General features: G+C 42.8%; 1 protein-coding gene across 1 annotated transcript in view; it reads right to left on the reverse strand.

The window, feature by feature from the left end:
- Positions 1-231: 231 nt before the first annotated feature.
- The window catches only part of LOC140309761 (zinc finger SWIM domain-containing protein 6-like), a 43012-nt gene continuing 24745 nt past the window's right edge, over positions 232-18498 (reverse strand). Inside the window, exons 3-14 of the mRNA XM_072387749.1 lie at positions 18047-18195; positions 15843-15993; positions 14222-14401; positions 13716-13886; positions 13456-13602; positions 12445-12591; positions 11488-11748; positions 10211-10346; positions 5050-5207; positions 4788-4951; positions 3427-3508; positions 232-3331 (exon numbers count right to left, since the gene is read on the reverse strand). Coding sequence (XP_072243850.1) covers positions 2466-3331; positions 3427-3508; positions 4788-4951; positions 5050-5207; positions 10211-10346; positions 11488-11748; positions 12445-12591; positions 13456-13602; positions 13716-13886; positions 14222-14401; positions 15843-15993; positions 18047-18195 — 2612 coding nt within the window. The 3' untranslated portion in view covers positions 232-2465. The remainder of the gene's footprint in view (positions 3332-3426; positions 3509-4787; positions 4952-5049; positions 5208-10210; positions 10347-11487; positions 11749-12444; positions 12592-13455; positions 13603-13715; positions 13887-14221; positions 14402-15842; positions 15994-18046; positions 18196-18498) is intronic.

The following is an 18498-nucleotide window of genomic DNA, read 5'->3' on the forward strand; positions in this document are numbered from 1 at the left end:
GAACGCGTTTGGTTGTTAGATAGATCTTCTGTTTGGTTACTTTAAAGCGTTAAGACAAGGCAAGAGAAAAGGCTGCTTTTATCTTTAATCAAGACAAGATAGAAAAAGTTGCACGGAAAAGGAAAAATCTGAACTAAGACAGTAAAGGTGAGTGATGAGAGGACAACTGAACACTGCAGAGGAGACACTGGAAATTCTGCAGTGAATGAAGGGAGAACTGAGGAGACTTGCTTTCCAAAATCATGTTTATGTTAAAGTACTGAACCTGTGCGTAATTACCAACGTGAATTTTGCTTATCTAGTTTATGACTATTGAGTTATTCTGGCAATGGTTATAGTTTAGCAAAGTGAGGCAGACTGCAGCCATGATATGTCCTTAAATACATGTAAGGCTGGACACAAGAATACACCATTTTTAACCAGATTCACCTCCAATTAGCTCTGGCATAAAGCACATTATAATTTTCCCAATAAGATTCCATGGAAAACTAGGCTACTACAACAGCTTACATGCATAAGTAAGTATCTTAAGAAAATCCTGTTTTGCGTTTTCAGCCATCTATTGACCAATGCCTGAAGTAGTCTACCTCCGTCCCCTTCCTAAGCTTTAGTCAGCAGGAATGAACCACAATGTTTCTCTCTGCCACAAATGAGACAAAACCTACATTTCTGATGGTATCCAGCGTCTCAAGTATGAACACTTGTGAGTCCAAAAAGCCGTCAACAGGGTCAGTTTAGTCCTTCTGATATGTTCTGTTTTCAACAAATGAGGAAAAAAGAGAAGACAAAAGAGAGAAAGAGATGGAGAGCCAGAGAGAGCAAACTACAGCGGCTTCAAGTATTTCACATTACATAGAATACTCTGTATAAATTAGTTAACATATACTTTCAGATCCTCCATATTCAGACATATACTATGGCATATATACAGAGTACAATAAATGCTTGCTCATGTGTCATGTTTTTTGTCTTTTTCTTGTAGTCAGTCGTTCATTTGTTCCGCCTTTTTTCCTGCGTAGAGTAATCCCTGAGAACGTTCTGGTTACTGAAGGTTCCACATAATGAACTATAACAGTAGAAAGTCCAATTTCCATGATTCACATGCAAAGAGGGAAGTGACACTGGCCTCGTCTGAAAATGCCATACAGTGGATGGCTGCAGAGATGAGGGAGGAAGGGGGTGGAGTCGAAGCATTTTCTGAGCGTATTAGAGCCAATTTTTTTTGGGGGGGGGGGTGTAAGAGTACCGATGTGAAGGCAGTGACGTACAGCAGAGCTGAGCACAGAAACACTGACTTTTAGTTTCCTCTTACCAATGATCTCAAAAGTAAATCCCCTTTTCAATTAACACTGTCAGCTACCATAGATGATAAATACCATGATAGCGCAGCTGGGAGCAGGTTCAATACCGAATCATGAGGTAGTGGTCTCCCTCTGGGTATCTGCTTCAACTAGAGAACTCAAGTGTATCAGTCAAATCTTGGCTGTTAAAAACCACAGCGGTCCTACATTACTTTAATACTCATTATCTTTGTCTAATGTGTCATCACTGCAGTGTCTGCACACTGTCCTCTGTAAAGAACAGGTACCCATGATGGAGGTGCGTAAGATTACAACAATAACAACAACGGGAGTTAGTTAAGAGCATTGTTGTGTTTAATGGAGCTAATGCCTGGAACCCAGAGAAAGTTAATGGCTGCTCAAGTGCTGCTGCTATGTATGGAGAAAAGCTGATGGCGGCTTTCTGTCAGTGCTAACCCAAGCTGTGCCGAGCCGAGCTAAGCTGTGCAGTGCTGCCCAGCGCCCACCAGCAAGGGCCTGGACAGAGGGAGGTGCTCTGTGTGGTTTAAAGCCTTAGTTTCTCTTTGAGGATGCCGAGACATTGTTGTTGTTATTTTTTTTGTTTCGTTTTTTCTCTCTTCTTCGGGTTTTTTTTTTTTTTTTTTTTTTCCTTTTTGTTTTTACATGAGCGCCATTGTACAAGGGCTTCAGCCACTCGACAACATGTAACTCAATATACACCGAAAAGGGGAAAAAAAAAAAAAAAAAAGATGCTTTTAAATCATGAAATTAAGGAACAGAAAAATTCAAAAAGCCATTTCACCTTTCATTTTCATCTCGCACACATGTAGAGAAATACACACAACATTCACAATGTGACAAATTTCCTCTCTTCTGAAAAATAAAAACACTTCTGTACACATAGTAGTAATAATATTATTAATAATAATAATAATAATAATAGTAATAATAATGTTTATAACAATAACAACAGCAAGAACAATAATACCGCATGTGGCTCTTGATTTTTTTGTCATCTTTTCTTTTCTCTTTTTGCTTCATTCTACAAGTCACATCCCTCTTTTTTACTTGTCTATTAGTCCAAAAGAAGTTCAAAAGGCAGACTCAAGTTAATAGAAAAGTACTAGTGGGAGGGCTACGTTTGGCAACCCCCCAGCTTCACCCTCAGCCGAACCTCTCCCTCACTAGCATCATGAGTTTCTTTTTGCCCTTGTAGATCTGTTTCAGGTTGTCTATGAACTGGGTGAACTGAATGTGTCCGTCGTGAGCCATCATGAAAGTCTCCCGGGCCTTCCCCAGGAACTCGATGAACTCGCTGTAGTGGCGCGGGCTGATGTGCGTGAGCCGCGAGTGAGTGGTGTTGATGTAGGCCCCGATGGTTGCGTCCAGCAGCTGCCTGAGCGGCGCCTTGTCCAGCGACATCAGTTTCCCAGAGTTCCTGCGGCTGTGCAGTGCCGACACCATACCCGGCGTGGTCAGCGTGCATCTTCGCAAAATGTCAGAGAGCACGGTGGCACACTTAACACTCTTGACCACCAGGGGGATGACAGCAGCCAGCTCGTTCTTGCCCAGCGAGTGGCTGAGCGCGCAGGCCCACAGCACGTCATTGATGGCTGGGTGCGTGTCCTGGTTGTAACTGAGGTTCAGATGAGCCATAGCTAACGTAGCCAACTTATACGCTCTCATTGGGTAACCGCGGTGTTCCATGTAGCGTGCAATAGTGAACAGCTGCGTGTAGCTCATTCCTGTTGCCGCTGCATCCAGTACAATCTGGTAGGCTGTCTCGAAGGCAATGTGGTCCTTTTCACAGAGTGTAAGAGCAGAGAGGGCGCAGTTCTGGGGGTCCTTCATGGCACACTGCAGGGCAAGGGTGCGAGCGGATGAAGCCAGGTTCTCCTGCTGATGGCAGTCCAGGTGGAGGCGGACGATAGTGCTGTTGGACATTACTGTGGTGGCCACGATACTGGTGGCTTCGGTGGGGGTGAAGAGGGTGAACCAGCTCTGCATGATGCTGTCCAGGGCATACACACCTGTGCAGTCACAAACCAGACAGAAAGAACAAGAATTGTAGAGAAATGTGTAGCACGAACATGAGCCCTGTACATTTTGAACGAGGATGACTTACCGACTTCAGTGGCACATGTGACTAACCAGCGCACCATCTCTCTCCTTCTCCAGTTTAATGTGGACAGAGTTATTCTCATCACCTGAGGAAGATGGAAAGTGATGGAGCAGAAGGAATGCGAGGTGAGGGGCAGATTCAACGCATACAACATTGACGTACACATAGAAATGGTAGAGTATTCAAATTATGTTTGGTACCTAATCCATTTGTCACTTCAACAGTATACTTGAAGAACTGTAAGGGCAAAGATTATATTACATTTCCAAAAAATCATTCTACGAGGATGATTGTCATTAAATTCAATCAAACTTAGTATTTCACAACCAGCTGATGGACAGACTTTCACACAAACTTTCAACTGTAGGCAGAAAAAGTTTGGAATGCTGTCAACGCTTCCATCCAATAATCACTTCAATTTGTGACTTTTTTTCTGATAATTCAGACCTAAGATTATGAAGAATAACTATTCAGTATCTCAGGAGACAAAAATACGTGGTCACTTCCTTCCGTCATATGATGGCTGTCGAATATGGATGTTATACATAAATTGGTGAACATTTTAGTCCAAAAATAGTTTCCTTAAAATGATTTCCTTCTTCCAAAACAATAACGACAGTTTTTCAAAATGTTCCACATCGTGAACATCAAGGGAATATCCTTAAATGAAGAAAAACGGGGCTCTTTCCTTTATGTAGCCAGTCTAAAATCTGCTACAAATTAATAGAGTTATTATGATTATCATATTACTGACACACATTTCTAGACATTTTTAACAAATAGGTTTTATGAAACTTTATTTGGTTTTGGCTCACTTGTCTCAAGACTAAAATAAAGATTCATATTACCACAGCGAAATGTGCAAACTGATACAAACCTGAACATCCTTTTTCCTTTTTACACATTCACTGGTAAAAATGAAACACAACCCCTTTTTTTTTTTATGTGCACATGCTAATGCCCTTTTACATCACTGAAAAACTGATCCTTCTTCAGTGAGGCTGTATAAACTAAAATAAAATAAGAGTCTTGGAAAAGCAGACACAGACACCCACACTTTCCTTCCAATTTGGTCTTCTCAGTCGTTATTACAGGCTTATTACAACTATGCAACCAGCCCTCAAGCATACGGTCAGTATATATGGTACAATAGTTCTATACATACAAACGTACATATGTTTATATACATACAAAAATGTGCATTCGCAGGCATGTGGAGTACTATGTATGTAAGTACTATGAAGCTCATCTTTGGTAAGATTTGTCTCCTTTGAAAAGACTTTCAGCCTGGAAACAAATGTTATTGTGGACGCAGACAAAAAAAAGAATTAAAAACTGGCCAACAAGGGTGATGTGTTGCATACCTGCAGTCCCAGCTCCAGGGAGACTTTTAGAAGTGTGATGTCTGGTAGGCTGTCCATGAGAGTGGCGATCTTGAACGCATCTTGTGCCAGTTTAAAAATATGAGACGAGGAGTGAATGTTTTTCTGGATGGACTCCAGGACTGTCTCCAGCCTGCGACTGTCGCCTGGAGAGGACGCAAGCACAGGGATAGTTTAGAATCGATGACTTGTTTGCATGTATTCCCACCTTGCTTTTTTTTTTTTTTGGCAGATATATGTGCACCTTTAGCAGCGGTGAGCATGGTGGAGGCCAGCTCGCACTGCTGAGACTCTATGTGGCTCAGGGTGAACCAGCGCGGGTAGCGGTTGGGAACAACGGACACGATGTGGTGGGGCCGTGAGAGATCACCGGATGAAGCCGTGGACTCCAACACCGGCAACCTGACGGAGAAACGAAAAAAAGACTCAGAAATAAATTTGCAATCCAAATCTGCTTTTTTTAAAAAAAATTATTTACAAATATTATTTGAATACTTCAAAGAATCCCTTTCTTTTTTAAAAGATAAAGTTAACCCTCTACTGACATGAACCAGCAGATAGAAGATAATGTCCCAACAGGAAAAACAGAGGCACAGAAATGATCATTTAAGTTCCACAAATCATTAACATCAGAGTAAAATCACCTCTATCTTCAGATTGAAACATGCAGACAGACAAGACTACTGTACAGACAGGAAAGGTCTTCATTATGATGGTCTGAAAGCAACTTCAAAATGAGAATGACTTCAGTCATCACCAGGGATTACACTTAGCATATCCCTGCAATTTACTTTCAACCTAGTGTTTAATCACCTAGAAACCAAGGTATAATTAGTATTTTCTTCACTCTAATTGGTCATAATGAAGTCAGAGCTGTGCAACACCTGCAAGTGGATGGAGTAGCTTTACTAGTTTCTGCCTCTCATTATAATAACACCGACAGGGCCAAGTCTTCACAAGCATCACGAGCACAACGCGATTACCACTGTGGCCAGCTCATCTCCTATTCTGCTTTACTTTTCTTCCCTCTGCTCCCACCTCAGTTTCAAAGGTCTTCTTTCCTTCAGAAGACAGCACAACCTGGCCTTCTCTCAGCCAATCACAAAGCTAATTGACTCCATTGGGAAATTAAGGAATTCACCTTCCAGCCCTGTAAGGCTGGACACACATCAAACAAATACCAACACACATCAATGAAAGACCCAGGGCACACACTCCGATAGACACACACACACACACACACACACACACACCTGCCCTTTTGAAAACACATCAAAGCCGGCCGGTAAAGGCAATGTGATGCTAAATGCCAGTTTCAATTTCAGAGCAAAGTGCATGTGATACTGTTGCCACGTGAGTGAAGGCATTTACAAAAACAGCCTCGTCTTCACTCGGTTTTGCCCGCGAGGGCGCAAGCAGGGCTCAACTCTCAGGGAGAAAAAAAAAAAAAAAAAGGTGATAAAAAACCCAGTCGAGATGTGGGCAAGTGTGAACACTGACACTTGCTGTAAAATGGAGATGCTTGGAAGCCCTAGCAACAGCATGGTTTGTTCCACACACAACTGAAGAGCTGCTAAAAGCTTCTAGCTCACTGGGGCCTTGTGGAAGATTCCTGGGGTGTTGCAAAGCAAAAAAAAAGAAAAAGAAAGAAAGAAAGAAAAAAAAAAGAAAGAAAGAAAGAAAGAAAGAAGGGCCTTGGGTAAAGATGGAGGCCTCATCAACATTCCTGTCTTTGTTTGGTTTTCACCAGAGAGCCAGAGGCCTCCATTGGATGTGAGCTTGAGAGGACAGGCCTGCTGAAAAATAGCCTCCCCAAAATGTTGGAAGGAAAATCTGCACTGGGCTATTGTTCCATGAGAAACCAAAAGGGACGAAAAAAAAAAAAATCCTCACGGACTGCTCTGAAGTGTTCAATCAAAGCACGGGTACAGTTTATTCACTGGTGTGTTCTCACTGAGGGCCTTGTAACTACAGCCATCTGCTGCACGCTTGTTATAAATATGATCATGTTTGTGCAGCAACTCGATGCAAACTTTCAACGCATGGAGAGCGTATTTAAAACACCAGTAAAGTGCAGAGTGTGACACGTTAGAGCGCGACACTGTAGTATCTGCCACTGCCACATCGGGGGAATGCTGCAGTACGAGAAGAAATATGGTGATGGTGCGGAAGAGTCCTCAAGGTACCATAGAAAATAGACCCCCTGCGGTGAAGGGACACAGTTGGGTGAAACAATATTTAGACAATGTAGCATCTAGTTTTAGAACACAGAGATTAGTTGAAAGAAATGTAAGCTTAATAACAACTGAAATTAATTCATACGCACGTATCGGAGGGAAAAAAATTGATGAGAAGCACACATGAGATGATGAGAAAAAGCAGTCCAACCAGGTTTTACCTAAATCCTGAGGCCCTTTGGGTTTCTGGTCTGCATCACCATGACTACTGACCTCTTTACCTCACGCTCTTTTCCCCCTCTAACAGTAAACACCCTTCACTTTCACAATTCATCAAGCACACATCTATCAGCTAAGCGACACATCCGGTGGAAGACCTCGACTCTATACACAAACTCCCTCGGGATGAAATCTTCAAGAGGGATTTGACCAAAGACGCAACCCTGAATTTGTCTCTCAAGAGTCTGGGTTGCTTGCACTTGAATTTGTTTACGCGACGCATTGTTTTCGGCAGAACAAGGATCTCCTTAAAATGTCGTTAAAGTCAAATAATCAACTTCTCAATAACCAACTTTGCAGTGGTCTTATGGGTGTTTAGGGATGTCCGTACCCTAAGCCTGCACCGTGAGAGGAAAACACGTACATAGCAACCCCAGAAAGATGTGTTGGTGTTTCGACTCTGGATATCTGTGGTCGTGATGATGCTTGGAAAAAGGTGGTGTTTTCCCCCTGCCTGAGGCCATCTTATACACAATGCAGCAAATATAAAAAGTAAAAAGGTTGTTTTTTTTTTAAAAACAAAAACAAAACAACATCTACTCACAGATAATAATGTGTTGAAGTACGTTCCGCTGTGAGTAAAGCACACATTCACCATGTGTTCTCAGATTCTCAATAGGGTTCAAATTTCAACCCTTTTGGTGTCCAATCAATGTGTTAAAATGATGTGTCATGCTCCCTTAACCACTCCCTCACAATTTGAACCTGCTAAATCCTGGAATCCTGAATTGACCTTTTGGTAATATCCATGGGGAAAAAAATCTATTGATGGAAAAACCTTGCGATTCAGCTTTAATTTTTGGGCGTACGATGTTGCTGAATCTTGACCTGACCAAATGAGGCAACCCCCGATTTGTTTAGTTAATTCCAGGTGGTGACTTTTTCTTTTTGGCCTGGCAGTGCATGAACTTGAGGCGCAGAGAAGGCAGCATTTCTTGAAGTAAAGGTGTTTTAATCAGGATTGAGACATTAATTTTCTCAAGCTTGAGCAGAGAACACACTAACCAGCACAAAAACGAAGAGATCAATATGCGAGTGAGAGAGAGATAGAGAGAGAGAGAATTTAAGCAGTTCTACTGAGAGTTCAGCTGCCTGTGAGTGTCACTGCTATAAACACTGACCTTTGCTTATCCTAAGTCATGAGATGCAGCACTGCATATTTAAATTTTATGGATTATGCAAACGATCAAAGGTTGATCAAAGGTCCTCAGCGATCATTAGCTTCGGAAGACTTGAATCTCATATGGAAATCCTGCATGATAGCGAGGGCTGGGATTTGTCTCTCTGGTTTGAATAGAGTTTAGATAAGCACAGTCTCCAGAGAAGCAGCGAGTGTCTTCTTCTGCTTCTCTGGCTGCAGTCAAATTCTGGGCAGCCCATGAATCAGTAGGCAGATCTTGTATTTTTGCCTTGGTTGCTCACGCCAAGCCATCGCAAGGCATATGCTGCTCTCGCACACACTAATTAACCTCATCTATGGCGCATAAACACACACACATACGCGGGCTTTAAAATACTCTTGTCTGTATGTGTTTGCATATGGAGGCAATCTGACTTCTCTTTCAAATAACAAGGAGCTACTTTGAGAGCAACTGTGACAAGACAAATGGAGAAAGCAAGTGGAAAGAAAAAAGTGTGTCCCTGTGTGTGTGTGTGTGTGTGTAAGAGCTAGACTTTCTATCTCTCCTTTTATCAATGATAGTGTTATAATAGGTCCATTAAAATAGCCCTGGTTACTTTACCTCCTCCTCTATATTTAACTATCCTCTGTCCCGTGGGAGCGAGGAGGTATATGCTATCACATTACACTACGCTACATTACACACATTCATTATGTGCTGAGTAGACACCCCTGGTTCCCAGGAGCACCCATAAGTGGCCATATTATTCTAAATCGCCAGTTTCACACCAGAGAAGTGAGGATGGAGGATGTGAGGGGAGGAGACAACAAAGGTGAAAGGAAGTGGCAAGGACGGATAGAGAGTGGCTGACTCAGGGAAAGCAGGTTTGGGAAAAGGTTTTCGGGGGGGTGCACAGAGCAGCTGGATGTGCAACCTTAAAGCCACACTGTAAAACACAAACCGTCTCATTTTGGTTTTGTTAGCATGTTGTTTCAGTTCCAGATGCCTCCTATATAGGTTACGACAGGAAGGTGTGAAAGATGCGTTTTTCTTTTTCTTCTCTAAATGATACAACATACACCAATCCTTCGCCAGTCCTGCAGCAAAGGACCCCGAGAAGCCCGGCTTTGTAGAAACACAACAAACGTCTTACCCGCGCCGTCCTCTCCCTGTTGGTTCGGCATGTGTATGTGTGTGTATACGCGTGTGTGATTCCTCCTCATTACAGCTGCACTAATTACACTCTCATTAATGTAATTAATATTCACTGATCCAGCTCCCACAAGTCACAACATCAAAACACAGCAGTGTAGACTGATTAACACCACACGCATGTATGCATTGTCCACAGATGAATACGCACAAGAGTGTAATATAGAGAGATCACACGGACAATAAGCGGACCCATAATGGCAGTGGTACCCCCACGAAACAAAGAAGGCACATTAAAGTGCAGAAAAAGCTTGACATTTCTAATGTTCTTTTAATCATGGTTCATGCATGAAGACCTAAAAGCTCCAGGAGAGATTATGCACTGTGTGCACATAAAAGAGGAGATCGCCACGTTATCTTACAGATGAAATTATTTTATATGGAGGCATTAAAAAAATGTTTTACGGTTGGAATCAGGACAAACCTGACTGTGATCCTACTGGTTTTATATGTTTATTGACATTTAAATGCTTCATTATCCCACTTTTGGGGGGGGGGGTTCCAAACCTAGAGATTAGCATTTTATTCATGAAATAAAAATCAGTTAACTATGATTAATTATTTAGGCGCTTCTGATATGAATACAACAACGGCAGCAAAAATGTGGAGGACCTACCGCATGGCTCTCAGTGCAATTTTGTACGCCAGTTCAGCGTCATGAGGTAGGAGAGAGGTGAAGAGATAGCGGGCGAAGGTGTGCATGGGGACACTCTCTCTGTGGACAATCTCTCCGAGGCCAGAGTAAGGACCGGCTGTTCAGAAAACACAAAACAGTGTGGCTGTTGTTAGTGCATGGACAAACAATCAGGGGAAACCCACCAAAATGTAAGTATCTTTCTTCTCATCTTAGTTCATTTTTCTGCTAAATAAACAGCATGAATTGTACATTTTTATTTTTATTGTTGCATACTGAGTCATGATTTCCTGTTGCATACCAGAAGTGACTTATCTGGTCTTTTCCTTCCAGCCAGGAAGAGGCAAAGCCACGCGGCATTAAAACAATCTGTGACGTCAAAAACCATATGGTCGTGTGTGCAGACTTGGCCTCGCGCCCTCCTCCTTCCCTCCCCCTCTTCCTGCACTCCCCCTCATCTCTGGTGGGTTATTTTAAACCCCAACGGGCCTCTAAGCCACAGACCACATCACACAGTGGCGCGGCTGCAGTCTCCAGGGACCCGCAGAGGCCTCGGAGCCGGGGTGCTCTATTAGCAACGAGGCCAGAGGTGGGTGGTCGCGCATGGGATGAGGCAGGGCTGAGGTTTGGGTGGGGACTGGAGTGGAGTTTGATTGGGTTGGGCCCTTCAGGATGTGCCACCACCACCTCCGTCCTCCTTCTCTCTTCACCATAACCAAACCTCATTTTGTTCCAGCTCCAGTCCTGTAAATGCACACATGCATATGTGTGCTGACACAATACCCCTGGTGTTACAGTGTAAGGAGCTCATTTTGGTCTGGCCCAGGGCAGCTCAGCCTCTATTTGCACCACAGAATGAAAGGATAATAAATAGTCAACAGACAGAGTCAAATCTGTTTTCCTGTTTTAGCCAAAATGTTTGGGCTCTTGGTGTGTGGGTGGGTGAGAAATGACAGGGAGTGTGTTGTGTCTATATATGTGTGCATCTGTATGAGCGGAGACTGCTGGGAAATTTAGTGACATAAAAAGAGAACGGTAAAGAGATTGCACTTATATGACTCGTGTCAAGTTTAACAAAGAGCTTTACAATTTGCTTCTCATTTACCCATTCAAACACACACATATACACACACGGGCAACTTGATATTCAGTGTTTTGCTTGAGCACCCTTAAATATGAGGACGGGGCCTGAACAACCCTAGACTTGACAGACAACCTGCTCTAACATAAAAAGACAACAAGGGCAATAGCTTCCTCACCCTCCAGCAGAAAGACAGCCTGTTTACGGAAGATTTTAACCAAGGAGTCATCCAGTTCCACTTCTTGCAGCTTGGCCAACAGCTGCTCCTCGTTGCGACACACCTTTTCTTGAGCGTACAGCCCATCGGGCATCACCCGCTGCTGGCCTAAACCAATCAGAGCCGTCTCCACTGCCAGCGCCAGGTACGACTCACCATCTCCCAGCAATCGCTGCACGGGCATTCGTTGGAGTTCCGCCCTGCTCACAACACTGGAGCAGTCTGTGCAAAAAAAAAAAAAAAAACAGAGAAGAGAATACAGAAAGGCAGGAGTGTCAGTGAGTCGGCATAAAGGTAATAAACCGTTCTGAGTGACCATCCAAAATGCAGATGAACACATATCCGGAGCATTTCCCTGCTCACTGCCACACTGTACCTCATCCACTTTCTCAAAAAAAGCAAAGAAGGCGAACAGAACAGTCACAAAGCATAGTAAAGGAGAATAAGAAAAAAAAAAAAAGCACGAGATTGACGAGGAATTTACAGTTAAACTATGCTTTTCTCATCTGCAGTCACACTATGGGGCTACAACAAAATTCCTCTACTATAGTCAGTAAGGGACAAAAATATAATTCGCTCATGAACATAGATCTAAAACATAGAAATGTTTCTTTACTCTTTCATGAATATAGACTTGTTCATATTCTATAAGGCTATATTTATAGTATTGCTTTGCATGTTGTAGTTTTATTAGCCATGTATACAATATCTTATTGTACAACTACACAAACATTTCATACGGCTGACACGGTACAAGTATGAGGTACTGGGAAAATAAATGTTTACAACAGAGTGGTATCTTTGTGGATTTGTGCTGCATAAAAGAAAAAAAAAATCATTCTATTCATTCTGTTCTATTTTTTAACTGTACTGTGAGTGTACAAAGGTTTTGATTCAGTTACTGTGAGCTATCAGTACCTGAGAGGTCTAAGCAGGTGTTGGAGCCCTCTTCGCCTGCTCGTCCTGACTCTGTCAGGGTGCTGAACAGGGTGCCGATGGGATCAAGAGGGTGGCCCACCCAGCCTTCCATGTTGGTTATGGAGGTGTGGCCTTTATGGAGCAACTCTGAGATGAGACGAAGCGCAAAAGACGCAGCTATTCACACATTTGTTGAAGCAGTTAATCACGGCTTTACAACTCTGCATGCTGAACTGAGAGTGTTATGACATAAACGCACATATGCACATAACATAATTGTCTGTCACTGCAGTGTAATGGTTATGCAATCCCTTAAAGTCTTCTCTCTCCATGCTGGATGGCAAAATTATATGTCAACAAACATAAAAAAGAGCTAAAATACCTACAGTCAGGACCATAAATATTTGGACACCGACATAACTTTTGTTATCTTATCAGTTTACTGAAGCACATTTAGGCTATTGAACATGGGAATAAATAGCCGACTCTCAAATTTAATTTGAGGGTATTCACATCCAATTTGGAATAAGTGCTTAGTGGAATTGTAGCTCTTCAAAATGGATAAGTCACTTTTTCACCCTCTCTTCACGTAACTGCATATATGATTAAAAACCCACAAGTTATGACTACTGTAAAATACAAATAAAAAAAAAAAAGAAAGAGCTGAAGGATTCTATTCCATCACAGATACAAACACCTAATCTGGGTGAATGCTGTCCAGTCCCAGGGGACAAAGAGTAAATTGCTCTGTGTAATAGAAATGCTGCAGACCTGAAATATTCATTGTCAGGTGTTTGGTGCTTAATGTTGGAACAAAAAGTGACTTCAAGTATGAACAATTTGACATTTAAGGCGCTCAAATTCCTCCTTCTCTTTTTTTTTTTTGGTGAAAAAACAGCACATTTTTTGAGACAAAAGTGAAGATTGAAACACTTTCAGCAGGTTAAAAAGACTAGAAAAGACTAATTTGAATAATAATAGTAAAAAAAAAAAAAAAAAAACTGAACTCACCTTTTTTGTGCCGTCGAAAGTGCTCCAGTTGCCTCTGCTGCTGCCTTCGTAACGTGTTCACCACAGCGATGGCCAGCCGGAGGGCCTCCCTGGGGTAACCATGTGAACGCAGGGCATCCACCCGGGCACAGGCCGTTGGGACATGTTCTGAGGGGAAGAAAAAAAATGTAACACCAATATTCTTCCATTTGCTATTCAATCCTTTTCAGTCCAACTTCAGTTAATTCACTCATCTGACACCTACATACATGTCGACTCACCATGCCATAAAGGCCAGCCACGTGAGTCAAATAGGGAGCCCTCTTGGTTGTCATGGTAACAGTAGTTGGCGTAGAGGTCGCTGGCAATAATGTGCTGGAGGTGTCGGTCCTGCCAGTGCAGGTCGCAGGCCTCTATGGCCCGTGTGAACACAGTCCTGTGGGGGCGCATCTCTGCAGAGGAAGGAGGAGGAAAAGTGAGAGGGTTTAATGCTCCATCATTTTCATATGCTAAGAAAAAAAGCCAGCACAGAAAATCTGCTTGGATAGTCTTAAAAGAACAGTCGCTTTTTTTTATGCAAACAGAGGACGCTTCGAATGAGACTGGATTACTTCCAAAATCATTAACTAGCAAAACTAAAACAAATGCATGCAGAGTGGTCCTTCAAGTCTTCCCTGCAGAACAGGTGGAGGTTTGGCCCCTGATGTAACAGCTCTCACCTTTCCAGCCGCATGGTTGCAATGTAAATATGTTATTGACAGACATACAAAACTTGTCAATCTCTGACCTTGGTTGCCATGAGCACCCTGAGGCAGTGAGTGGGTGAGGTTGGGCAGCTCGTTGCCGTGGTTACCATCCTCCCAGGGGCAGACGTCCACACTGTTCCACCTGCGCAGCTGCCGCAGCCACGACGATTTTTGTTCGGGTTTACAGTGAGGGTTCAGTACGATGCACATCCACAGGGCACCTGGACTCAAAACATACACAGAAACTTCAGTGACCTGCTCTACATTCACAGTATGTGATGATCATGTAAGTAATGAGTCACACAATGCAGGAAAGTGTCTATTTTGAGCTCCAAAAAACACCTAGATGCAGCTATTGTGTAAGACTGAAAGCTTGAGGCAGTTTTCAAGGCAGTGCAACACCATACCGTTGTTGCTAGCACTTTAAAGCACACGCTCACTGCTGCAGTCTACTTGCACTCGGATACAAAAATCTGTAAAGAGAGAACTTAACTGGTCCAGAGGCAATGCTGCCTGCACACAAATCATTTTGGAGTAAATTGGAACAAACAGAATATGAAAAGTGGCTATGTCTCAAGGGATGCCAGCGCATTCAGGGATTTAACTCTCTAGACTGCTGGAGATATGTACACTCTACAGTGGGGGTGTGATTGTGCTACATATTCATGAGTGTGCAGTTGGCGAGATTTTGGGAGAGAGGACGGAAACAAGGACAGACGCAGAGAATGAAGAAAGAAAAAAAAAAAAAACAATGAGTAGAACAGAGACATAGCAGAGTAAAGGAGAAAATAAATTAAATGGGAGCAGAGATGATTTTGCACAAGGAGACATGGGTGAGGAGAAGCGAACGAGGCTCGGCTTTGTGTCTAAAGGAGAGGAGTAGCTGCGACTCAAAGAAAAGAAAGACAAAAGAGGCAGAGAGCTGCACTGAGAGGCAGCATTCACCACACATCAGGGGGAGTGATAAGGACTCGGGAAGAAGGGTTTTGAAGTGTGGACTTCAAAGAGACCGCGCGCACACTTCCAAAAATACGTGGGATAGAAACAGATGAGATCACTTCGCTGTCCTCACAAAAGTGCAGAACGAGACCAAAGAGAGAAAACTAACATGATCATCAAGAGCAGCAACAGCATCAACCCGAGACATGAGAGGAGAACAACAAAGACAGGAGACAACGCGGCTGCCGTCCCGGTGACGGGGCTTGTTGGTTTTGTTGTTTGCGAGGAAGTGTTTTTGCTGTAGGTACAGTAAGTCTGTCAAAAGAACTGCACACTGTATCAAACCAAGCAAGTGCGTGGTGAGCAGCTCTCTGTCAGATCAACTAAAAATATAATTCGGAGCGTTTCCAAAAAAAACGTAGCAGAGGTGAGGCGCGACGTGCTGCATTAAATGGCTTTTAATTCACAAAGATCTGCCAAACGTACAGTTTCACAGTGAGGGTCTGCGCTGTCAGCGGTGAGTGTGCGCGTTTGAGATTGTGGACAACAAAGGACAAGTAAACAAATAGAGAGAAAAAAAATGCGTTTGTGCCTTGTGTCAGTGTCTTGGTTCAATCACCCACCTCACTAAATCTGTCAGTGCCTGTGTGTGTGTGTGTGGGTGTGTGTGTGTGTGTGCGTGCACTTTTACAGGACTGTGTGGAGTGTGTTTTTCTCCCTCACCCAACTCGTCCCAGAGCTGTCTGTACTTGTCGGTCATGGTGGTGCCCTGCTGTCTCCACAGCGCCAGCCGAGGGTCGGCCATGAACTGCTCTGTGATCAGTGTTAACATCCTCGCTCCGTTAGAGTCACGCATCTTCAGCATCTCCCTCACCTAGAGGACGAGACGGGACAGACCCGCACACACATTTGGAGTTTATACCAGCAGTTGAACAGACAGCCAAGAGCACACAAACAGTGGACATGATGTCAACATCACACGTAGGCTTTAGCTTTCATATAGAATACCGGATTATTTTGGCTAGGTATGAAACCTTGCTGTGATCAATAATTGTAAATGATGCCATCCACCACCCTGTGTTTACAGTGCAACTGGTTTTCATTAGAAATCATTTCTTAAGTTTAACTTTTCAACCTTGAGTACACTTAAATGAGGTTTAAACAAGGTGTGGAGAGGACAGATACCCTGGTATCAGCTGCAAAATCCCGTTAGCCTTCAGGAGCTTCAAATTCAAGCTCATTTAAAAAATGTGCGTGGTTGTAAATGTTATGAATGAGCACTCTGCCCCTGTTTGAACTGCGATGACTGCGGGGATTAAACATTCAGAGGTTTTTAAGCTTTTGATGTTTAAAATGATGAATACACAACTCAGAATCTATTTCTTTCTTATTTTGGGGCAAACAGTCTTTAACAGGGAAGACGCAAACGTATCCATCCCAGAGTTGCTACTGAAAATGAGTGAGCACTCCATAACATTTACCTTCCACGGTCAAATCAATAAAACTGAGGCTCACTCGAATTCTGCCACCAAATTCTTCTCGTTCCACGTTTGTTTTTGAGAGTTTTCAGTGCCAACTACTTCATGTGTGGTTTCTCTTCTGGCTGAACTTGAAAACTTTGAAATCGATTTCATGCCACCCAAATAGTTTTGCTCGTTTCCTGTGAACGTTCTTCAGTGAAAACCCACTCCCTTCCACGAAACATAAAGGTTATTGCAAATCGTTGCACGTAGGGTTAAATATTTTCTTTTTAGTGAAAAAAAAAAGAAGAGTTTGTCAAAATTTGCGGTTGATATGAAAAAAATAAATTGAACACAATTATACACCAATAATACAAAAACATGTGTAATGAATAGATTGAATCAAGCAATCACCCCCTCCCCCCCCTCCTCCTTTTCTGGCCCATTAGCAGCAGCTGAGTTTTCTTCCCTCTCCTTTACTTTGTCTCACTGGAAGATTTTCCGAGCTGCGCAAATTGCAAGAGGGACTCGTTTATTGTAACTCCAGTGGTCAGCATCTTCTTGTACCAGAAAACCACTCTGGTGGGGGTATAAAATATTAAACTGCTACTTTAAAAAAAAAAAATGGAGGGTACCTTTTTTCTGAGAAAGGCAGTAAAAGCAGCAAACAGTGATTCTTAACTTCTGCTACACACACACACACACACATATCCGTGGCATTGGTGGACACGTGTGTACATGATGTGCAAATCTTTTTTTCCTCTCTCTAGCCAATTCGTAAACATATACAGCAAGTGTGGCTTTATGATTTGGCTGGAGTCACATGCAAGTATTATACAAGATACTCGCTAAGTATCTATGAAAGTGTATATGTGGCTTACATTGCATGCATATAGATGCGTGCGTAGAAAAGAATATGAACAGGCAACAAAGAGCATGAAGCCGAGAGATATTCTAAAAGCCAGTCAGGCTGGATGATAATGGCCTTGGCTTGCGGTCTTTACATAGCACACAGTGCATTAATGCTGGCCTTGCTCTGCCACTGTAATACCAGGCAACAGAGTGAAGCCCACATCTCTCATGTAATCGTTTAATCACAGGTACGGAGCAGTATACCGTGAAATCCTTCCCACCTTTTATCCCTCTTTTTCTCTTTATCTTATGCTTCAACTCCCTCCTGTAATTAGCACGAGCTAAGAGACAGCCTGGCCTTTAATGTATGTCTATGATGAGTTACCTTTTATTCCTTTTTCTTGAGGGAATAAAAGATAGCACAAGTGCACTTGAGAGAGGGAGACAATATATATATTCAAAGGACGCAATGAAACTAGACAAGACAATCCAAAGGGAGGGTGGTAGACCAACACAGGCGAGTGTGCTTGTAGCCGTGACTGACAGGGCTGGTATGTACTGTACGCGTGTTCTTGTGTTCTGTATGTGGATGAATCAATGTTCCTGGGTCCTGACCTTGCTGAAGAGCAAGTTGAGCTGCTTGCCCGAGCCATGGTATCCGCCCTGGGAGAGGAAGAGCTTGACTTGCTCCTGAACCTGCTCCTCATCCAGGTGCCAGCAGTTCTCATCATCCACGCTTGCTCCAGCTGTTGGGTCTGGGGCACCTAGACACACATACACACACACATAATACAAATGATATAAATCAGGCAACAACAACAACAAAAAAAAAAAAAAAAAAAAGCCAGGCAACAAAAAAGTCTAACCGAGAACATTTCTACAAATAAAAGACCCTTCTTCAAACACATAGTCAGCATCGAAAGCAGCAAAATGCAAACTACATTCACACCTGCCAGTGAAACTTAATAAATTACATTAATGAAGCATTATTTGATGTAGCATATATCTAGTAATCTATTCCATTAAATATGTACACATGCGGGTGACCCTTAAACAAATGCAAATAA

The sequence above is a fragment of the Leuresthes tenuis genome, unplaced genomic scaffold (assembly GCF_036924035.1).
Source record: "Leuresthes tenuis unplaced genomic scaffold, fLeuTen1.0.hap1 SCAF_6, whole genome shotgun sequence".
Taxonomy (NCBI): Eukaryota; Metazoa; Chordata; class Actinopteri; order Atheriniformes; family Atherinopsidae; genus Leuresthes; species Leuresthes tenuis.